Raw genomic sequence first — 23258 nt, forward strand, 5'->3', positions numbered from 1 at the left:
AACACACTCAATATTTTGACAATTAAGAACTGAATTAAAAATACAAAAAAGAACAGTTATGAGAATGTTTGCATTGTTAAAGAAAAGAGCTGCACAGAATTTCACATGTAAACAATCTGCAGGAAGAAAGAACATTTTGATATCTAAGGCCATTTTGAAATAAACATTAGGTGCTAATAAATGTTACTGTAATTTTATTAAGATAGAAAACATATTTCCTCTCTTAGCTCACATTCTCTTTTTCCAAGTCGGCTAAAAACACCCTTTTTGCTTTCTCTCTTTCTCTTTTTGCTCACTCTCTCACACACATACACACATCCAAAACACTGAAAAAACAGTGTGTCGGTGTGAACGGGGCTTATGAGAAACAATGAAAACAATCAATTTTGTGTGACAGCTGTAATGTGTAAAAAGATTTTTATTGTTTCCGCATCATGACTTCAGTCACCGCTGCTAAGAACTGCTATCAAGTATGAAAGATCAGTCAAGTTTTTTAGAGGATCAGATAACAGGGTCCATTTGTTTACACAGTAACACCAGTGAGACACTACAATATCTAGTCTACATACAGACACCTTCCATCTCTTCACCTTTCTAGTCACCTCAAATCAAAATAAAGACAGACAAGTTTCATAAGGCATGGAACTCTCTTGATCTCCAAACATTTCTGTCAATCTCAATATAAGTTTAATGCATATAGATGTCACGTTACGAATGTATTGTGTTAAAATTGCTTTGCTTTAAGTGAGGACAATGTCACAAATCCCTCCTCACTCCAATTCTTACGGTTGGCAATGTGAGTAAAAAAAAAAAAAACACCTGTTCAAGCAATGGTAAAATGCGGTGCATTTATTTTAAAACCATAAAAATGACTAGCAGTTTTGAGTAAAAGAAGATATGTTTGTTTTGCTGGTGATACTGTTGATCCATAAAACTAAGTTAGCACTTCCAGAATGAAAACTGAAGGGCACTCCTCTGGCCATGAGAAGAGATAAAGTGCGCAGAAAAGCTTTGTGTTAGTCCCTCGGGTCTAACTGCAAGAGCACAAGCGCTGCTCTATGGAAAAGGCAAATCGGAAGTGGCACCAGAAGTTGGACATTGAAGTCAATGCAAGTGGCGAAGATGTGGTTTCACCTGTTTTAAAGGGCAGAAATATGTTCTAAAAGAAGAGCACCACCCTCCTGGATGTCCAGAGAAGGTCGGATGGCTTGAGCCAGGGGACCGCCATTGGTCGAACAGGCCACAATCACATTAAAAAGAACATAAAAATATGTACAAGGCTCAGCGCAGGGGCAGAGAGGACTAGCCAGCTTCTTCCTCCATGTTGCGTGCTGACGGCCCAGAGGAACAGCTTGTTGTGAGTGGTTATTTTGGGTGAGCTTTAAGCACGTTAGTCCACGCTCACATGTTGTACGCCACGTAGATAGGGTCCAGCTGGTCGGCCAGGAAGGAGTCGCGCAGGTGCATGCGTTGCTTCTCGCCTCGCGAGTTGATAGGGATGACTCCGGGGTCCACGATGACCACCACACCGACTATGAGGTGATGCTCTTTCAGAACTACATTAGTGACCAGGGGGACCAAATCGAGAGCTTCCTGCTCAGATCCACTGAGCTCCACTACAACCACCAGAAGGTTGGTCCATGTAAAGACGGCACTGTAAGATAAAGCATATGATCCAATCAGAGACATGAACTTAAAAACTCAAGTATAATGTGCAGTAACAACAAAGCTTGTTTAGCGTGGTAATCTGAAATGGATATGTTCAGACAGGAGTGTCACCTCTCAGCGATGCTGCGTTGCGCACGAGACACAGAGGTCTCAATGTCAATGGGATGATAACGCAAACCTCGCAACTCCAGTGTTTCATCGAGTGAACCCACCACAAACAGGGCATCATGGGGATCTGATGTGGAAGATAAAGAAGAAAAAGGAGCATTAGAAAATGTCTCTTGTCCTATTGGAGCAGTACTATACTGTATGTTACATTGTCTGAACATAGGGCTGTGCAAAAAATCGAATGCGATTTTCATTAACATCTCGTCAGTAAAGATCAGGGTTGCCAGGTTTTCAAAACAAAACCTGCCTAATCGTGTTTCTTTCCGAGCGATAAAATACAAGTATTTTGGCGGCGTTCCTTGGTAAAATTCACATTTTAGGAGCTAAATATGATGTATTGGGATTGGGGTCTCTTCGACCTGCGGACATGGAAAACAACCACAGACTTGGCAACACTGGTTGGGATTTACTATACAGAGCCTTAGTTAACCGACAGTATACACAAAATTTATTTCAAAATCGCAGGTGATTCATTGCCGATTTTGAAAGTTATTTTGTGTAGCTTGTCAGTACATACGGCGCTGTGTAGTAAATGCCACTCCACCTGAACCAGTGTTGCCAAGTCTGCATTGTTTTTCATGTTCGCGGATTGAAGCGACCCCAATAGCGTGATATTTAGCCCCTAAAATGCTAATTTTACCAAGGCAACCCTGCCAAAAAACGTGTATATTATCCCCGGGATGCAATTTTTTATCGGGAAACACCCTGGAAACGCGATTGGGCTAGTTTTGGACTAGTTTTGAGAAGCAACTGGGCAGGCTTTGTTGTGTAAACCTGGCAACCCTGATCTGAACACACGTGCTAGAGATACACTACTAATCACAGCAGGACCTTTACTGACGAGATGCACATGAAAATCACATTTGATTTTTTGCACAGCCCTATCTGAACATATATGTGCATTTTTATCCCCTGCAAATTAAAACATTTGGTTGTGAATATGTTTCTGTATAATTAACAAAAAAAAAAAAATCCATCTATTATTGCATTTTTTTGAAAACTGAACATTTGATGTATAAATAAAAGAAATTCCATGTAAAAAAAAATGATAAAGTTTAGGGTCAGTCCCTATTATTTCCAATAATACTTTCACAATAATCATCATTATGTAATATAGTACAGACCTCCTCTTGCATCCAGTAGCTCTGTCCTCGTGACAAATCCCAGATATCCAGTTCTGGCCCAGAGCGTTTCAGTGTCTCCAAAGCTCAGCCGTGTGTTGAAGTGGTCTGCCTGCAGGCTCTCCTCACCGTAGATGGTATAATAACCACTGGCATTATGAGGACTGCTCACCCAGATCTGGAAAACAAGGCAAGAAAGCCATGAAGATGTTAGCCATCAAATGGAGTATATTGAGGGATCTCCGATGTGGACAGCCGTGGATACATCACTAAAACAAGTTGTTTTTGTGTTATTACTCAAATAATAGAGTATTTGATCACCTCTCCTAGATGAGAGTCTCCTAATGGTCCTCTCGTCTCTGGGTTCACAATGATTACTCTCACTCCAGGAAGAATCTAAGGTAAGGCAGAGAAAACAATATGGGATGACTGATATGTCTTTTAATAACAGTGTAAGGTAAAGTAGGACAGAAGTAGGATGGTCTTACAGTTCCAGACTCCATCAGCGGCAGACTCTGAGGAGCTCCTTTCTCCACCAGCCTCACTCTATGACAGAGAAAGTAGGACAATGTCACACTGCAAGCATGTAGCAGACTGTCTTTATGTCGCCACCAGGTTCATCTCACACATACCTGTCATGCCGGAGGGACTTCATGTCTACATAAACAGTGGATGGGTCTGGACCAGCAGTGCCCTGATGGAAGGAGACGGAAATTAAAAATAAGGCCCTGCTCTTGCATCATGACACTGTTTATGCAATACATGTTTTGCCCCAACCTGTAGACAGATGGCCAGGTTGACTCTGGCGCCGAAAGCTGTGCTCACTGCACGTGGAGACAGGCCCAGGTCTTTGAAGAGCTTGGAGAATGACTGCCTGAGTGCCAGACGAGGCCTCTCTTCGGCTATGACGACACAGCTCCTTACACATGAGAGGTTCACGCCGCGCGCCTGCACATATATCTCTCGTCAGCTTTTATAGACACTTCCACACTGTTTATCTTGAGCATCCCTTTCTGAAAGCTATTTTTCCCCACTATTGCAGGATTAGTCACCCAAAAATTTTGTTATTTACTCAACCTCATGCTATTCCAAACCTGTATGACTTCAGAGGAATACAAAATAAGGATGGTTAATAATGTACTGGCTGTTCTATTGAAGTACATGGAGAATGAAAAGGGGTTCATTTGGCTTGTGTGTTTCAATTCTTCTGAAGCTATACGATAGCTTTGTGTGAGAAACTGACCAAAATGTATGTTATTTCAAATCCGATCTGCCCCTGGCAGTGAGATGAAATGGGAACTGCATCAGTCCTTTTGGTGAATAAATCATTCACTGGTTTTGTGTACTAGATTGATCGAAACATAAAAAATATCTAACTAACATTGTCTACAAAACGGACATTGCTTTTACATGCCAACCAGAGAGGAGTCTCTTCATGTACTTGAACCTATTGTATGGTAAGTTGAATGGATCACTTTTATGTTTTTTTTTTTCGAGCTGTAAAGAGTGGTCAGGATATTCCTCAAGAATATTCCTTTTGTGTTTCACTGGAGTCATAAAGGTTCAGAATGACATGTAGATGAATAAGAACTTTTATGTGACAGTGTGTGACCATACACTACCGTTCGACCAAAATTTGGGGTGAGAAACACATTCAGCAAGGATGCATTGATCAAAAGTGACCGTATTTTAAAGACATTTACATTACTACCAGCATTATTTCCTAACTTTCTAATCAAAGAATTTAGAGAAATCATGGGTTCCAGAATTTTTTTTTCAACATCAATAATAAAAAAATTATTTTGAGCAGATTCGAATGCTTTCTGAAGGATCATGTGACACTGTTGACTAGAGTAGAGCTGAAGATCTTTGCCCGAAGATCTTTGCCTGGGTGCGATGGGACCCGACGGGTTCGGGCTTAATTTATATCATCTTACGCGGGCTCGGGTCATGCTCGGGCTTGCACTCCGGTTTGCAAGGTAAACGAGCGGTCACGTGATGTGTTTCGGTTAGTGCGAGAAAGATGGGAAAATGGAGAAAGATGCGAAAATGGATGCTGAGTAGGTGTAAAGGAGGCTTGCCTCTGGCGATTACGTTATGGTTGCACTAGCAACTAAAGCAAAGTCTGAGGTGTGGAAAAATTTTGATCATGTTTATAATGAGAATAATGAGTGAATAATGACGCACCATCAGTGAGCACAGGAACGCGCTGAAGACATCTACAGTGGATTCAATCATTTTCCTCCACAAAAACATGTAGGCTTAGCCTAATCTCTGTGAGTAAAGGTTTTTTTAAATGATAACTAAATATTCATTGAGTGTTAAAATGCATAATGTGGACTGAGTATTTACGCTAATGTTGGCATTATTTTTTTATTAAATGTCAGCTGCTAGTGGCGAAGCAAATCCGGCGGAGCCTTTATCTTAATTTCGTTATTGCCAAATACACATCTTAATTTAAAATTGATCTTAAAAAAAGACTCGTTTTTATTGGTGCGTTGGTCTATTTATAGGCTAAATTAGCTTATGCCTATTTGTTAAGATGTCACAGAGGACTTATTTTATTTATTCCAACTTCCAAGTGGTGTAGTCTACATTAGTTATGAATAAATTGTTAAAACATCTATAAATGACTCATTCTTGACAAAAGAGCTGTGTGCGTGCGCACATTTGAATAATGTCGGGCTGTAAACGGGTTCGGGCTTTTAAAAAGCTGTCAATCAAAATGTACTTGTCGGGCTCGGGCCGAAACCTGTCGGGCTCGGGTCCTGTTGGGCCTAACTTTTAAGGCCCGATTACAGCTCTAGACTGGAGTGATGGCTGCGGAAAATTCAGCTGTCATCACATAAATAAATAATATTTTAAAATATATTAAAATAGTAAATACTGATTTTAAATATTAATAATATTTTGTTTTTTAATGTTTTTTTGAACAAATAAATGCAGCCTTGATGAGCATTAGAAACTTAGTTCAAAAACAAATCATAGCAACCCCAATATTTTGAACTGTAGTGAGTCTACATCCTGTTGACTCACCTTCAGAGCTTCAGTCTGTGTGCCAAGGCCCTTGGTGCACAGCTCCATGACCGAGTATGAACAGAAGGTGTCTCTGATCTTATACTGACTAAGCGTGCTCAGCCACAGAGGCAGAGACGTCTCCAACTCCATGGGAGGGATCAGGATTGACTGATGACCTGAATAAACACTAGACACACAGATACAAATTACAGTGGTTATTCTAGAAATTCCATGCATGGCATCCTGTCCTAACTAGGTGCGGTCTCATCTTAACCTCAGATTATAGATTTGATTTATTGCATTACGCATGGTTAGGTCATATATATAAGGTTTGACTGTGTGTGCTACCTAGACATACACCACAGTACAAAGCCAAAGCCACAGTAGGGGTCCATGCAGATGGCAATTTGTCTGGACGAGTACAGCTCACACTGCAGTTTGATGGACCGACACAGAGCATTGACCGCTGAGTGAGATATCTAAAAGAAACAGATAAACAAGTTGTTTAGCATATAACCAGTCAAAGATCCTACATACCTGTAAATGTATGTTGTAAATGAATAGATAAGTCTTGCCTTAACTCCGGTCAGCATGCCAGTGGTGGACACACTGAAGTCCAGGTAGGCCAGCATTTCTGCAGTGGGAGGTTTATAGATGTGTGATGGCCGTTTCCTGGGAAGATCATCTGCACACACAAAATCATTCAAGTCAGGGACAGTTGTCATAAAAGCTATGTGAATATATTTCATTTCTGTACCTGTGTCTATGATATTCGGCCAAGTCTTCACATTCACACTGGCCGCCGCTTCTTTAGACCGCAAAGTCTTCATCAGGGTCTGAGTTGTGAGGATGCAGACTGCTTTGCTCACCTAAAAAAGGCAACATTTGTCAGATTAACATGCTAGACTTCATAAAAACATAAATGGATGCCATATGCAAAACAGACTGACATCTATGATCATTCGGACTGTGGGGAGAGTGGCAGCGAGGTTCTGTGGATGAGGAGGCCTGACGGTGACCGGAATGCAGCCAGCATACAGACAGCCATAAAAGGAGGCAATTAAGTCTATGCCTGTAGAAAAAAGAAAAACATATTTCTTGATAACATTCCATTGTGATGATTCATGCTGAGGGTGCTGAGAAATGCACCTGGTGATTTTAATGACCGGTAGATAAAACCAAAAGGTTTTCTATGTGCCTACCAGTAACTAAAGTTACCATATTTAAATCATCTTAAAAAACACGCACACTTGAAAGTTGCAAAATAAATGCATATTAAAAGTCTGTGCATTAATGTGTTAAATTCTAGCTGTAAATTCACATTAATAAATGTTTGAATATTCCTGGGCCAACAAACAATGTTATTAATGTTTGCTCACAGAATTTAAATGGAATTTCGTTGGAGTGACCACATCCTAAAATATACAGTCGTGGCCAAAAGTTTTGAGAATTACATAAAAATTAGTTTTCAAAAAGTTTGCTACTAAACTGCTTTTACATCTTTGTTTCAGTTGTTTCTGTGATGTACTGAAATATAATTACAAGCACTTCATACGTTTCAAAGGCTTTTATCGACAATTACATGACATTTATGCAAAGAGTCAGTATTTGCAGTGTTGGCCCTTCTTTTTCAGGACCTCTGCAATTCGACTGGGCATGCTCTCAATCAACTTCTGGGCCAAATCCTGACTGATAGCAACCCATTCTTTCATAATCACTTCTTGGAGTTTGTCAGAATTAGTGGGTTTTTGTTTGTCCACCCGCCTCTTGAGGATTGACCACAAGTTCTCAATGGGATTAAGATCTGGGGAGTTTCCAGGCCATGGACCCAAAATTTCAACATTCCGGTCCCCGAGCCACTTAGTTATCACTTTTGCCTTATGGCACGGTGCTCCATCGTGCTGGAAAATGCATTGTTCTTCACCAAACTGTTGTTGGATTGTTGGAAGAAGTTGCTGTTGGAGGGTGTTTTGGTTACCATTCTTTATTCATGGCTATGTTTTTGGGCAGAATTGTGAGTGAGCCCACTCCCTTGGATGAGAAGCAACCCCACACATGAATGGTGTCAGGATGCTTTACTGTTGGCATGACTCAGGACTGATGGTAGCGCTCACCTTTTCTTCTCCGGACAAGCCTTTTTCCAGATACCCCAAACATTAGGAAAGGGGCTTCATCGGAGAATATGACTTTGCCCCACTCCTCAGCAGTCCATTCACTATACTTTCTGCAGAAGATCAATCTGTCCCTGATGTTTTTTTTGGAGAGAAGTGGCTTCTTTGCTGCCCTTCTTGACACCAGGCCATCTTCCAAAAGTCTTCGCCTCACTGTGCGTGCAGATGCGCTCACACCTGCCTGCTGCCATTCCTGAGCAAGCTCTGCACTGGTGGCACTCCGATCCCGCAGCTGAATCCTCTTTAGGAGACGATCCTGGCGCTTGCTGGACTTTCTTGCACCCCCTGAAGCCTTCTTTACAAGAATTGAACCTCTTTCCTTGAAGTTCTTGATGATCCTATAAATTGTTGATTTAGGTGCAATCTTAGTAGCCACAATATCCTTGCCTGTGAAGCCATTTTTATGCAACGCAATGATGGCTGCACGCGTTTCTTTGCAGGTCACCATGGTTAACAATGGAAGAACAATGATTTCAAGCATCACCCTCTTTTTAACATGTCAAGTCTGCCATTCTAACCCAATCAGCCAGACATAATGATCTCCAGCCTTGTGCTCGTCAACATTCTCACCAGAGTTAACAAGACGATTACTGAAATGATCTCAGCAGGTCTTTTAATGACAGCAATGAAATGCAGTGGAAAGGTTTTTTGGGGATTAAGTTAATTTTCATGGCAAAGAAGGACTATGCAATTCATCTGATCACTCTTCATAACATTCTGGAGTATATGCAAATTGCTATTATAAAAACTTAAGAAGCAACTTTTCCAATTTCCAATATTTATGTAATTCTCAAAACTTTTGCCCACGACTGTACTATGAAAGCCAAGATGGACATCGTTACCGGGAGGATAGAGCAGTACTACATTGTCTCCAGTGTTAATTCCTCCTCTTTCCAGCAAAGCTGCAGTGATCTTCTCTGCTCGCTTGTGCAGTTGAGAACACGTTGCTGTGCTCACTGCTACACCCTGAAGACCAAAGCAAGAAGAGTCTCAGTACAAAACGGTTTGACTAAACGATCAGGTTTTTTTCATGGGGGTTGTATGCGTGTCACCTTTGCATTCAGCAGCATATAGAGCACATGATCAGGATCAGTCTGTGCTCTCCACTGCAGGGCTTCAGACAGGAACTGATGCTGTAGAACAGAAGAGGACAGGTCTCAACTTACTATCCATGCAAAGACCTCAACAGAAATCTTAGCCTTGAATATGATTACAGGAGACAAAAATCAACTCATTATTTCAGCAAACAGCATTACTAAGCCAGCAAACAAAAAAGGATCTAAGGTTTATAATATATATTTGGGGGGATGAAAGTTAGCATAGTTTGTCTGTATATTTAAACACTCATAGCAGGACTCATGCAGGTAGAGGCAATAATAACCACACCATGCAGCAAAAGAGCAAGTGTATTCCTTCTGTTTTCAAAACATAATGTTTTGTCTCGGTGTAGAAAAAAAAGAGGTACTTTAACATTTAAAATATTATAAGATATAAATATGAATTGCGACATATACAAAGTCATAGTTAAAAGAAACAAAGTCACAATTCTGAGATATTAAGAGATCTTTCTCCATTTTGCTTTTTTTTGTTGAAGTAAAACCAAAATTTCTTAAATAAAATCTGAATCTTTATGTATGTTTTTCAACTCTAAGGCCATGAGGTTGCTGTTTTTATGGCTGGTTGCAAAGGGGAATCGAAGCTCAGCGCACACAAATAGCAGAGCATTGCTGGTATACAGGCTTACCATGTTAGTGGGCCACACACAGAGCTACAGCCCCGAGTACAAGAGAAAAAGAAAGACCAGAACACAAGCTTAGAGGAGACAAGACTCTCTTGATCCCCAGTTTTCTTTTTAAACTCTATTTGTGTTGAGTTAATGACACTATCATTTAAATCAAATAGAAAGGTGGTGTCTGGAGGTACTTAGAAACTGGAAGCTTGATGTTGCTAAATAATTATAAGAGTTGTGTATTATGATACAATTACAGATTTTATTACTTTATTATAGAGACCAGAGGGATTAATAAAATTGCCTATCATCATATCCTGGGACATCTAGCTCTACAGTGAATTTACTAAGCAGTGTTCCTGAAATCTTTGACTAACCTTTTTGGATTGCTCTTGTTCATCAATGAGCCTAAGATCTCTCCCACTAGCCTGTGCGATCCTCTTTCCTGCCACAAGGTTGCCCACCATAATGGAGGCGGGACCGACTCCCACTGTGAAAAAAGGACAGTATATTTTAATAGCAAATTTCACACATAATGGTAATTTAAAGTGCTTTACAGATGAATAATAAAGATTATGATAAATATATATATATATATATATATTTTAAATGAACAAAAAATAATAAATAAAGTTTATATTAAAAAATAAACTAATTGATTAAAAAAAGAAAAGGAAAATAAATGCAAATTTCACACATAATGGTAATTTAAAGTGCTTTACAGATTAATAATAAAGATTATGATAAATATATATATATATTTTTTAAATGTACAAAAAATAATAAAAGTTTATATTAAAAAATAAACTAATCGATTAAAAAAAGAAAAGGAAAATAAATATAAAAGGACAATCTGTAAACATAAGTGCAGGCTATAATAGAGGAAATAGTTAAAAAAAATCTGATGTTCTTATAAATTTTTCTCAGTTAACTTGATGCTTAAAAGTTATTCCCGTCATCATATTAACAAAAAAGTGAGCAGTTCTTTAAGTTTTGACTTAGGTGCATATTGAGAGTACCTGGTTGCTTTTGTCTGGGTTTCGGAAGGTTGGTCACACATGTATGAGGGCACATCAGAACATTGCAAGGGTGCAGACATCCCTCCAGAAAGTGCTGCTTGGTCTCAGACAAATGAATACCACCCAGAGGAGTTTTGGGTAATGTGTTAGCAGGGACCAGGGCCAAACAGTACAAGCCCACCTGGTGGATACTGTCTATCGCCTGTGGGAAAGCATGCAGAAAACAGGGAGCCATGACACCTATTACTGTCAAACAGAGAGTCAAAATCTATAAATGGCAATATTGTATAATGTAAATTTGTCATTGTTTTCTGCCTCATTACATTTAGCCTGTCAGCTCAGGCCGATTCATCTCAATGACCTACTTTAAGACTAATCTAAATAGATTTTAGCTAGGTCATTCAGGGTAACTTGTGCATTACCTGTAGGACTCTACTCATCCACTGGAAACTGTCCTCTTCGTTGGCATCAGGCCTCTGCTCTGCCACAATCACTATTCTCTCGTCATAGAAAACAGTGACGGAGAACACAGCAATTCTGCGTACACGAGACACAGTCTCAGAAGAACCACATCACACTATGACATTAGTCTACACACTTTCACCTGTAATCGGAATGAGTTTCGTGACATTCGTACCTCCCTCGATAGACAGTTTTGACTGGCTCCACCGCAAGCGCTGTGGCCACCAGGTCGTCTGCATTGTGTCTGCGCCCACTGACTGAAAGCAGACCCTCTATCTTTCCAACCACAAACACTAAACTTCCCTGAAGGCACAGAGAAGAGGTTTTTCAATAAAAGACAGATAACCCGTCACAAATCTGCAAATAGGCTTTGTTCTACAGGTAATCCAACTGGCCCCAAATGGTCAGAATGGCAGAGAGGCTTTATAAATGCAACAAAGTCTACTATACTTTTACTTACCGGACCCACAAAGCCCAACAGTCCAGTGCGTATGAAGGGAACATCTCCAATAGGGGTACCACCTGAGTTTATAGGAATCACCTGCAGACAATAAGGTCAGTGAGACATTGTTTTGAGTGAATGTGTTTTTTCTGTGTATTGATTGTAAAAATATTTCTTCCTATGCATTTTATCCATACCTCAAAAGAGTTTTTGGTCACCCCGGGCAGGCCGTAATACATGGTGCCTCCGGCACGGGAGTTCAAAACTATCTCTCCGATCTCATCGGTCTTACAGAGCATGGGCGGCCCATCAGGCTTCACAATACACATCAGAGCTGTGGTTCAGAAAGAAAAAACAGAAATGCTCTTTAATGGAATGAATTTACTGAAATCTTAAAATATTCAAATCCAAAATTATTAAATTAACTGAAATGGGGAAAAAAAATCAATGGTACAATTAAGACTATACAATAATTTATATTTATTAAAAGAAATAATAATACAAAATACATTTTTCCCACAGCATTGCAGTGAGCATTCAGACAAATTAAAAATTATGCATGAATGAGGTTTGGACTGTTTATACTCATTGCATTTTGTGCATGCTACTAAAAAGATTAAAATCTGATACAGTTTTTTTTATGTATTGCATGCTAAATTTGTTGCCAATACCCATTAGTAGTTTCCAAGTTGGCAGTTGGTTTCAAACTTGGCAACAGTTCACGTCATGTATACATGATCTACAGTGAAATTTTTAAATGGTTGTGGAGTCTCACCTCCAGGCATGACATGTCCTACATCTTGCACGGTAAGGGCAGAGTTCTTATCCTCTGTGTTGACCCGAATCACCCCGTGACTGAGTCCTGCCATTGACAGAATGGCCCTGGCAGGGAGCGGAGCGCCCTGAGTGCCAGGCCTAAACACATAAAGTAACTTTATAACATATCTATGGCAATTAAGTGTATACTGATGATGTGTATGCCTCTTGATACATGCAGGTACCTGCGGATAGCCACCGTCATGGCCTCAGGAGAGGAAGCACATGGACAGATCATCTCAGGTTTCAATCCATGAGACTGAAACACGTTCAGGAATGCATCACATGAAGAGACAGACCCTAAGACAGAAATATGGATCATTTATTTGCACTGAAATACAGAAAAACAGCCACTTCAAGCTATTTCTCACAGCTGTTAACTCACAAGGATTGGCTCCATCAGCTACGATCAGCATGCGCAGGGAAGACAGATTGGTGTCTTTCTGATCTTTGTGAGCCATCATAGCCCAGTGCAGATCTCTACATTTCACCAAGGCCACACGAGCTATGCACACACATATTCATGAAAGACATTTAGATATTGTAGCACAGAACTGTTGCTCTTTTGATAATGTGCCATGATTTCTTTCTAGATGACCGACCATCAACCAGACTGCTGAAACAATTAGATGCACAGATGTTGAGGATGTCTTTACCTTTGTGAACATGAACTCTCTGCACCCAGGACAGAGGACAAGCCTTCATGACGGAGTATGACACACAAATAATGTGGATCCTGTTCATGACACTCTGTAAGAAAACAGAGTAAGTCATGCGGGAAGTCTGTAAAACTAAAAAAAGAACTCACAAAACATAAATAGTCAGTAATACTCACTGTTAAAACTCCATGCCAAAGGCCTGAGTCTTTCTTGAAATCCAGGACATTAACCAGTGTTTCTCCTAAGAAAGAGAACAGAAAAATACAATTCTCTTTGTAAAAAGAACATTAATATAATAGCATCATGTCATTATATTATATTATCTATTAAATTATTTGTTGTTATTGTTAACTAAACGATTAAGAATAGTTTCCGGTACCTGAAATAAAGCTGAAATAAAATAAAATATAAATATTAGATGAAAAACTTAAATTATAAAGTAATTGCCTTGGCCACTATCTGATATAAATACATTTTAAATTCAAGCACTTAAACTAGCAAATAAGTGCTAAGATTTACACTAAAATTCAAATGAAACAAAAAAAAAAAAAGCTAATTCAAAATAATTCATAATAAATACTATAATACTAAAATAACACAAAACTGCAACTGCAAAAATTATTTTAGACCTAAATTTAAAGTATACAAATTTAAATTCTAAAATTAAGATAAGCCAGTCAGCAGGTCAAGATTCAAGAATTAAATGGAAAAAAAAAAAGACAGAAAACAAGTATCTCCACAAATCTCCACTTCAAATTGCTATTCAGAAAAATATAATTGGTATAAATCTAATGAAATAATCTACGACTAAGCACTGGCTATAAATTCATTTATCTCAATACTTAATTCTAGAGCCAAGAGGCACTCAGCATTTAATAACTGCAATAACAGGATTACGTGCGTTTGTTGTACAGCAGCACGGTAGCACTCACCTTCACAGTAATTACAGGCCTGCGTTAGAGCCTGACAGTGTGTCAGCATGGAGATTTTCGACACAGCCACTCCCATCACTGTACCCTCCTTAGAGGCCTTGTACTGAAAACACACACATCACAGATTTAGACAGACTGAAAGGATTCTTACTCATCTAAACAAACGTGCGCTCTCCTGCCTGCACTCACCTCTATGTAAGCAGTGTCAGTGTTTGCAGTAGGAATGTGTGGCTGCCAGTCCTTGGAGGGTTTGGTGAGATACTTGGTATCAGTGACCACCCATTTGAGCCGAGGCCATCCTGTAAGAAAACAGGTTAGACTTCCATTCTACAGCTTCAACAGAAAACTTAATGAATTTGATGAAGCAAGGTGATTAAATGAGAGAAAGCAACAGGGAGCTAACCTTTAAATTGCATTATTTCTCCATTCTGGGTCTTTGGAAGTCCTTTTAGACACACTTCACTAGTGAGAGCGAGACCCACACCACAGCTGCCCAATAAGAAGCCTATCTGCTGACTTCCTGCATCCTGAAAATCAGATAAACAACTGTGAACACTTCATTTTTAATCAATATCACGTTTGAAGAGTTGTTAATACTTAATCTTCTCTTATACCTTCCGAGATAAAGGCACCTCTATCGGGACAGGAATGACCTCGGCGAGAAGGCACCCATAAAAGGCCACCCAGAACATCCCAGGGTCACTGTTGGGATAAACTAACGCCACCTAAAGGGAGAAATATGGAGAATAAGACGAAGCCTTGAGCTGAGAGCAGTATATAGTACCAAGTACTGTGTTGAAATCTTACCCTATCTCCAGGTTTCAGAACTGGTTCATTTTTGGTGCCAAGTTTGTTTAACAGCGTGTATGCCAACTTCAGACTGCGACTCCACAGTTTGCCTACAGAGATCAAGGGGTGACACGAGCTCAGACAAATAATAAATATAGTAGAATATGGGTTTTGAATGACATGAAGGGTGAGTAAATAGTAAAAGCTTTCATTTTTGGTGAACTATTCAAACTATTAAATTTAAAACATTTCTAAACTATTGTGCCAGTCCAAACATCATACCATAAGTAAGGGTGTAGAGTGGTTTGCCGGTGATGTCCAAAGCAGTAATGGCTGGACTCTTGGCCTGTGTGGCTCCCCAACGTGCCAGTGCCGCCTGCAGAGCTGGAGGCCAGTTACTCACCACCCCTAGTGGCTCCCCCTTTACTGGAATGATCTGTCGCCCCTCTGGCCTGGGTGTGTTGGGATCTGGCTGGGGAACTGTAAATAGAGAAGACAAAGCATAGTAACAGTAAGATCCAAATGACTGGGAACACACTGAAAATCTGGGACTAATTCTAGGTCACTAATAAGATAAATTTGGGACTCTGATCAAGTGATACCTTCAACAATCTCTTCGGTGTCATCCAGGAAGAACTCGCAGAGTGGAGGCCGCTTGGGTCTCTTTAACGTGTTGAGCAGCTGCTGTATTTTGGTGGAGACACGACTGTGTGCTGGGACACCTGTTGACAGAAATATTCTCATTCACCTGTTCATATTACTGGAACATGAATTTGTCAAAGCACACCATATGGAACAGACAGAGTCAAAGCAAATACAGATGATTCAGGTTTGTCACAACAAGCAAGCTGGAACACCACACATAATCATACAGGACCAAGTTGGGAGGACAAAACCATGGGTGTCACTGCACTGCACTAAACACCCCTCCGCCCCTACCTTTTCCTACAGTCAGATGGCATCACGAACAAGAAGGAAGCAAAAAACATTAAAATGTCAACAGAAGAAACTCTCTTACAAAAGGCACAGACAGGAAAATTTCTGTGTTGCTCATTCGGGAAAGTGAATAGTGCTAATAAACGGAAGTGATGAACCAGGCATCACTTTTATACGTAACAGGAAGTGAAAAAAGCCATTCAAATCAATGAATTCACATTATATTTTACAGTCGCTTGTGATTACTGGATAAGGATTTTTTTGAAATAGGTTTTCTTGCAAACAAAATTTGTATGAGCTGAGCTTAACTGGAATTGCTCATATACAAAAAAATATATATATAATTATAATTAATATATTTGAAAAACTAATTCTAAATCTAATTTTTTAATCCTCATAAAATTAAGATATAAACTGCAATCATACTTTCCATCAATTAGTTATACCTTACTATATCTTCTAAAACCGAAAAGTAATAATTAATTTATGATTAATTTAATATAAAATATTTATGTTTTTAATAACAGCTAATTAGCTATCTACCAAAGGTAATATTAAAATTGAATATGGGATGTTGTAAAAAAAAAAAAAAAAAAAAATGCTATTGTGTAAGAAAATACACAAAAAAAATGCTTTGAATCAAATATTCAACACAAGCTAGATATGTGGTGTTGCTCATACCGCCGGCAGTGTCCATCATGCTTGAGCGGCTCTGGCCGCGGCTCATGCCCCTCACTACGATGTTGGGTGGCACGTCCACTCTGGAGTTCCTGTCCTGAGGCGCTGTGGACGTGACGTCAGGCGGAACACTGCTGCTCTCTGAAGTGAGGACACATGACAGCACAGTGATTCATCCGGTGAACATGCTCAATATGAAACACAATTGAACAAACAGGTTTGATTAGTCTTACTAATGCTGACTGATTTGGAAATTATGATTTGCTACTGCTTTGTTTCGCCTTGACCAAGTCAAATAGTGCCTACGCAAGTGCGAGACAACTATAAAACTGAAGCTCTTTTGTGTGTGTATTTGTGGTTGTCTATGATTCAGCACCTGAACATGTGTGTATGTGAGTCATTATCCTGCAGTACCTATGCGGGTGTGTGCCAGCACGTCAGCGAGCACGCTGGTCTGCCCCTGGCTGTGAGTTTTGCCTTCTCCATGAGAGAGGGTTGAGGAGGCAGAAGAGGAGGTGGAGGAGCCCTGGACAGAGCGATTGATCCAGTACTCGGGACTCTGGAGATTCTGAGCCAGCATTGCACTGATTGCGGCCTGACGCCTCCGTAGGGAGCCCTCGTCCTCTGACGCCGATGATGTATCTGTGGTGACACATATACGACAACAATAAAAAAAATAAATAAAAAAAAGCTATTTTTGCACAGTGACAAAAAACAAAATGCAGACAAGACAACAAAGGGCAGACATATATATTGCCTTAAGAGTGTATAAGCTATATATATGGGGCCAGGGTGTGCCCTAAAGGTTTGGGTGTGCTTGTAGTTTCTGAAACCCTGCTGGTCAGTGTGATCTGGACAGAAGGAGCAGCAGAAGGCTTGTGGGCGAAGTGGGACCAACCGGGAGGTGTGCAGTTTTCCGCAGGAGATTGGACGAAGGCTGAACGACGCTTAGTGGGCATGGGAAGGGCCATCTTCCCCTCTTTATGCCTGGCCAGAGCTGCCTGCACAGCCTCTGTGTGGATATCTATCAGACGGATGCAAAGAACAATGAGAAGAGAGAACAATACAGAAAGGCAAATGGAGAGAAAAACAGTTACACAATGTCACATGACAGGAGGCAGATGAGGCATCCAGCAATGTCACAAAATAGTAAATGTAGTTACTAAACTGACTCATGTGGAGACAAAGAAATGTCTCTTTATGGTGACAAATACATTAGAGAGCTACACAGAACCATTCAGTAACACAATGTACATTTATTTGGGCCTGATTTAAGAAACGACTTGAGGTTTGGCTGGTTAGTACCCTCTGGTTGATGCTGTAACTATATAATAAGTAGATGCATCAATGCATCTTTCTCCACTGCTAACTTTTAAAAAATCCTCCATCTTCCAAATATTATAGATATATTTTGATACTTTGGGTCAGTCTCAAAAAGCAACAATAGAAATATAAACTGCTGTTCCAAAATGTTGTTCCAAACTCATTAGACATCTTCGGAAGAGAAAAAATTATTGAATACATTTGTTATTTTTGTTTTCTCTGCACACCAAAATTATTCTTGTAGCTTCATAAATGTCACATGGACTATTTTAATGATGTCTTTACTACCTTTCTGGGCCTTGAAAGTGTTGTTTCCCTTGCTGTCTATGCAGGGTCAGAAAGCTCTCGGATTTGATCAAATATATTATAATTTGTGTTTGGAAGATATACGAAGATCTTACAGGTTTGGAATGACATGAGGGTGAGTAATTAATGACAGAATTTAAATTTTTGGGTGAACTATCCCTTTAAGACTGGAGTAATGGCTGCTGAAAATTCAGCTGTCATCACATGAATCCATTGCATTTTAAAATATATTAAAATAGAAAAAGTTATTTTAAATAGTAATATTTCACAATATTACTGTATATCTTATAACACAAATACAGACGAGAAACATAAAAAAATAAATAAAAAAACACTTTCAAACTAGGGCTGCAGCCCTATTACCAAACCAAAAAACTGATTTTGCTTACCTGACCGGTAGCGGTCATCTCGTGTTCCCCCGCTGCGGTGAGCTCGGAGTTGCCGTGGGGCGGCAACAGGGACTGCATTTGGGGTAGAGGTAGGGTCTGAAGAAAGGCCCGGGGTTAGCTGGATGCTCTCATCCACATCTATAAAAATCACAGGGTGAGTAATGGTGTCAGGGTAAATAATGGTGAGTAAATAATGAAAGTAAGCTGTTAACATGTTTGGTATAACATATGTTATATATACAGTATGGGGATGGAAATTAGGTGCAGAAAAGGCAGAAGTGGACAGCAGGGGGTGAACTTTAACTTCAAAGCGTTAAAATGGCACCTTTGAAGACACAATGGCACATCTGATATCGGCGGTTTCAAATGAAAACATATCTACACAACAAATATGGCTACGTATTGCGATTGAGATATTTGAAGGTCAAACCTATATTGTGTAAACAACTTGTCCCTTCAATCTAGTATGTAATGATTTGTGTAACTATAGAAAAAGGACGTCAAATATGAGGCCAATGAACTGTCAGAACCCACCAATATTGTGAACTTACCTGTTTCTGTTCCTCTTTCTTGCCTGCCAGTGGGCTGCTGCTTACAGGAAGCCTATATGTATGTGTGTGTGTTTGAGTGTGGACATTAACAGGCCGGAAAGACACTGAGAAGTGTGATGGCATGATCGGAAAAGAATCAAATTTCTTGATGCTTCCAGATAAGATGGTTTACTAATCGCTGCTTTGGCCACAATACTATTTCAAATGTTCATTTTATTTTTAAAGTGCAGTCTCTGAATGAAGATATTAATGCATTCAGCAGTTGAAGTTCTACAGATCGCCATTAGGGTGCAGCAAAGGAAATAAAAACAAATCTCAGATGCATATTTTATGGAACTGGGTTAAAATAGTGCAACATAATTAATGCAATGTCACAGATGTCATACTTCTACATTATATTAATCAACTCAACCAGTGAGACGACGGCACTGTGTGGCATGCAAAAGAAGAAACAGAGAGGAGGAGGAAAATTAGCAGACAGGAAGTCTGCGTGGTAAGCCTTACTTTGGGTCTGTGGTACGAATGGTGCGAGAAGTTTAGCTCGTTTCTTTTCATAGCCCTTCTGTGTAATATCACCTGTAAGAACAAAATGCAAAAGACAGATATATATTCAGTTTGAGATGTGATGGGGCCACATGTCTACAAACATAAGCTGACCTTTCTGGCTTTGTGTCGACTGGTGAACAGACAACACACACAAGTTTCTCACAGTGTATTTCCCAATTAGCGGTTATTGCAAAAGCAAAGCATCCCTACTGTTGCTCATACTTATGGTTAACTTGTATCTTAATGCTTTTGTCTGTGGAACACAGAAGGAGAAATGTATAAAAAAAAAATTAAATTCATATTTTCAGTTGTTTTCATTTATATCTTATGTTGTTTTACCATTATAGTATTTATTATTCTGAATGAGCTTTGATCTGTATATTACGTTCATTTAAATATAGGCTATACTTCAAGTTTTATAATTTTGTGCTTTTTGAATTTTTATTTTTTTATATCTCTATTTTGCTTTATTCTTATGTCAGTTTTAGACATTTTTTGTTATTTGTCGACAAAACATTTCAAATTTTTATTTAAATGTACATTTTTCATGTGATATTTATTTTATTTTAGCTGTATTTCAATGAACAAAAAAAATTATAGTTCTGACCATAACACTGCACGAGACTATAAGCTATATTTTAAGTCTCCTAAAGTTAACATGATCAACATTCACTTATCTTCCCTTCATATCTCATTTGCACTTACACATATATTCAAACCAATTGCTTCATTATTGACCACCTGAAGGTTAAATGGATATGGATTGCATGACTTTCAGTCTGTTCCTCACATAAAGCTATCATCTTCAGAAAACCTGGAAGATAATAATTTTGACTGCTTTTCTAAAAAGTTTATGGTACTTTTGAATTATTTTGAAGCTTGGCAGCACAGATCCCCATTCACTTTCATTGTAAGGTAAACAGTGGCCAGTACATTTTCAACATTTCTCCTTGTGTGTCCCACAGAAAGAGGAAAGTCATAAGGTTTAAAACAACACAGAAGTGGGTAAATAATGACGGAATGTTCATTTGAGGGCTAACGGTTCCGTAAAGTTAAGGAAAAGCAAACAGAACAAGCGAAAACACAGAAGGATGGCCATGTGAGTTACCATCACGTGGCTCTACCTTGATTCTGTTGATTTTCTCATTTCTCTTTTGGCCTTTTACCATTAAAGACCACTATGAGAGCTCCTTAAACTTACACAAAACACCCCTCTCTCACCCATATTCACAAACACACACACACACATCTCCTCTAAGCTGTGGCAAACAAGTAGCTCCTAAACTCCAGTGACACACGGTTAGATGAGATTCACACCTCGTGGCCTGCAGCGAGTTTGAGGCAAAGTGCATTACACAGCCAAATCGGGGCTAAACAAAACCAGGAGTGACAGATCTGCTGACAACTGTTGTTTTTCCAGAGGATACAACCAGGCTCCCGGTAATTTTCTAAACCAGATCTGGTCTGTCTAGGAGACAGCTGTCAGCTTCAGGTGATAAGATTACACACAATGGTGTTTATGCTGAAAAATCAACATGCAACATGTCAGCATGAACTTTTGCAGACAAAGGAAGTGAAAAGGAGGCAGGTCAGAGGGGCCAAGTGGGTTAGTTCAGCTATGAGAGGAGAAAGAAAAAAAGAAACCAAGCAGAGAAAAGAGAAAGAGATGGCTCTTTCTGTGGTTGTATGAGAGGGGACGAGCCAAACTGAGCACAGACTTCATGCCTGGTTACTCTCTCTGCTTAAGAATGTGGCCTAGAAACACAACAGCCCTTTTCTGCCCCCTCTGCTCAGTATGTGACAGCTCACAGAAACACGCAACATTCCTTATTCAAAAATTTAACAAACATTATAAATGTTATTTTTGCACACAAAAAATAGTCGTGGTTTCATAATTTTAAGGTTGAACTACTGGTGTCACATGGACTATTTTAATAATGTCCATATAGAGTCCTGCATTTCAGTCCGGGCCCCCATTTTTTATGCCACTTGAGCTGGGCTTTGGGCCAAATTTCACGTCATAGTTCAGACGCGGGCAGGGCCTCGGGTCTGTTTTAGTCTTCTCCTTATTTTTATATTTTAGACATCCATCAATTAGTGATGAAAACAATTGCCGCCCTGGTGGAAACAACATGAGACCATGCTACCGTGACTGTCAAGAGTGGCTCGAAAGTTTACTGTCTCGCAGCAGCAGCATGTACGGTGTGTGGCATCTGCGCAGCTGAACAGTTGTGCGTTCAAATGCACACAATAGGCTTAAGCTTGCTGTAAAGCAACGGCAAAAGAAATTTCCATAAATGTGATGGGGGAAATAGTCAGGAAATATTTGAATTATTTACTATTAAACTATGGATTATGATTATAAATTAAGGAGTTTTTGTTTTCAGTTTTATTTCGTTAAGTAGTCATTTAAAGCTTTCTACAGATATATTTATGTCTGTGAGGCATGTATTCGCTGAGTTTAGGTTCATTATTGTGAAGTGCTCCTGTTAAAGACGACACGGCAGAAAGCGCATCATGTTTGTTTTCTTTATTTTTATAAAAGCACAACGTTTTGTTGACATTGTGCATGTACACAAATAAAATTAAACCCTTTGCAGTTACGAATGATTACTTTTACCTTTAATGAGCAAAAATTACGGCGTATCCTCTTTCTTCCCGATGATTATGGAGATTAAATTGTTACAGTGGTGCCGAAGCCCGGGAGAAGGAGGGACGCGCTCCTGAAGATCCCTGTGGCCGCTGTGGTGCATCCGCGGTGCCATCGTGCAGGCGAGGAGGTGTGCCGCCATGGACGCTCGAGGTGGTGGGCTGGAGTGAGTTGCCGGGGACGGGCGAGCTAGCTGCCAGCCGCCCGAGATGTGGAGGGGCGGCTGCCGTCCGTGAGGGAGCGGAGGAGTCGGCGCCGTTCGCCAGGGGGCCGGAGCCTGCTTGCCTCCGTGAAGGAATTCGGAGTAGCAGGGAACGGGGGACTCCTGCCGGCTGCCCAAAACTGGAGGAGCCGTCCAGTGCCACCGCCAGACACCGCGGAGGAGATCACCCAGCTGGTGGAGGGCCGAGCAGCAGTGCGTCTGGGAACCGGATTTTTTTTTTTTCTCATCTCTCCCCTCTCTCATCTCTGTCGCTCCTCCTTCCATCTCCTTTTCTCTCGCCTCGTCTGTCCTACCCCCAGGTTCCCGCAGGTCCCCGTGAGCGGTCCCCCCCGGAGGGAGGGAGGGGAGTAGAGCGCTGTCTCGAGGGTACCCCCCGGCCTGCGAGGGGCGATGGGGGTATGTGACGAGTGGGGCGGGGCCGAGAGACGTGGGAACAGAGCGAGACCGGTGGAGTGATTGGAGATGAACGACACCTGTTCGACCCACCGGTCTCGAGTCCCACGGAGGAAATGGAAGGATATAAAACTGGAGCGACGACAGTGAATGACGAGAGAGGACCAGGCCTGGGTTTTAGTTTGTGTTTGCTTTTTATTTGTGCGCGTCAGTCGTCTGTGAGGGGCTGACGCAGTGTTTTTTCTTTATTTTGATTATTAAAATATCAT

General features: G+C 40.3%; 1 protein-coding gene across 2 annotated transcripts in view; it reads right to left on the reverse strand.

Annotated features, from left to right (window-relative positions):
- Nucleotides 1-400: 400 nt before the first annotated feature.
- LOC132118263 (disco-interacting protein 2 homolog B-A-like) overlaps nucleotides 401-23258 on the reverse strand; it is a 62989-nt gene continuing 40131 nt past the window's right edge. The window contains exons 2-39 of one of the 2 annotated variants that reach the window (XM_059527974.1): nucleotides 19682-19753; nucleotides 18627-18764; nucleotides 17507-17632; nucleotides 17023-17250; nucleotides 16612-16749; nucleotides 15597-15716; nucleotides 15277-15474; nucleotides 15013-15104; nucleotides 14820-14930; nucleotides 14609-14732; nucleotides 14395-14504; nucleotides 14206-14308; nucleotides 13450-13514; nucleotides 13271-13364; nucleotides 13000-13119; nucleotides 12800-12914; nucleotides 12574-12713; nucleotides 11996-12132; nucleotides 11817-11897; nucleotides 11532-11659; nucleotides 11317-11431; nucleotides 10895-11096; nucleotides 10253-10365; nucleotides 9891-9914; nucleotides 9199-9279; nucleotides 8989-9112; nucleotides 6926-7047; nucleotides 6733-6844; nucleotides 6551-6660; nucleotides 6324-6454; nucleotides 5994-6162; nucleotides 3735-3905; nucleotides 3590-3651; nucleotides 3446-3503; nucleotides 3279-3353; nucleotides 2961-3135; nucleotides 1780-1903; nucleotides 401-1654 (exon numbers count right to left, since the gene is read on the reverse strand). In XM_059527974.1, coding sequence (XP_059383957.1) covers nucleotides 1402-1654; nucleotides 1780-1903; nucleotides 2961-3135; nucleotides 3279-3353; nucleotides 3446-3503; nucleotides 3590-3651; nucleotides 3735-3905; nucleotides 5994-6162; nucleotides 6324-6454; nucleotides 6551-6660; nucleotides 6733-6844; nucleotides 6926-7047; nucleotides 8989-9112; nucleotides 9199-9279; nucleotides 9891-9914; nucleotides 10253-10365; nucleotides 10895-11096; nucleotides 11317-11431; nucleotides 11532-11659; nucleotides 11817-11897; nucleotides 11996-12132; nucleotides 12574-12713; nucleotides 12800-12914; nucleotides 13000-13119; nucleotides 13271-13364; nucleotides 13450-13514; nucleotides 14206-14308; nucleotides 14395-14504; nucleotides 14609-14732; nucleotides 14820-14930; nucleotides 15013-15104; nucleotides 15277-15474; nucleotides 15597-15716; nucleotides 16612-16749; nucleotides 17023-17250; nucleotides 17507-17632; nucleotides 18627-18764; nucleotides 19682-19753 — 4661 coding nt within the window. In that variant the 3' untranslated portion in view covers nucleotides 401-1401. The remainder of the gene's footprint in view (nucleotides 1655-1779; nucleotides 1904-2960; nucleotides 3136-3278; nucleotides 3354-3445; nucleotides 3504-3589; nucleotides 3652-3734; nucleotides 3906-5993; nucleotides 6163-6323; nucleotides 6455-6550; nucleotides 6661-6732; nucleotides 6845-6925; nucleotides 7048-8988; nucleotides 9113-9198; nucleotides 9280-9890; nucleotides 9915-10252; nucleotides 10366-10894; nucleotides 11097-11316; nucleotides 11432-11531; nucleotides 11660-11816; nucleotides 11898-11995; nucleotides 12133-12573; nucleotides 12714-12799; nucleotides 12915-12999; nucleotides 13120-13270; nucleotides 13365-13449; nucleotides 13515-14205; nucleotides 14309-14394; nucleotides 14505-14608; nucleotides 14733-14819; nucleotides 14931-15012; nucleotides 15105-15276; nucleotides 15475-15596; nucleotides 15717-16611; nucleotides 16750-17022; nucleotides 17251-17506; nucleotides 17633-18626; nucleotides 18765-19681; nucleotides 19754-23258) is intronic. The other variant, XM_059527975.1, reaches the window with a different exon arrangement.

The sequence above is a fragment of the Carassius carassius genome, chromosome 37, assembly GCF_963082965.1.
Source record: "Carassius carassius chromosome 37, fCarCar2.1, whole genome shotgun sequence".
In the NCBI taxonomy this organism is placed as follows: Eukaryota; Metazoa; Chordata; class Actinopteri; order Cypriniformes; family Cyprinidae; genus Carassius; species Carassius carassius.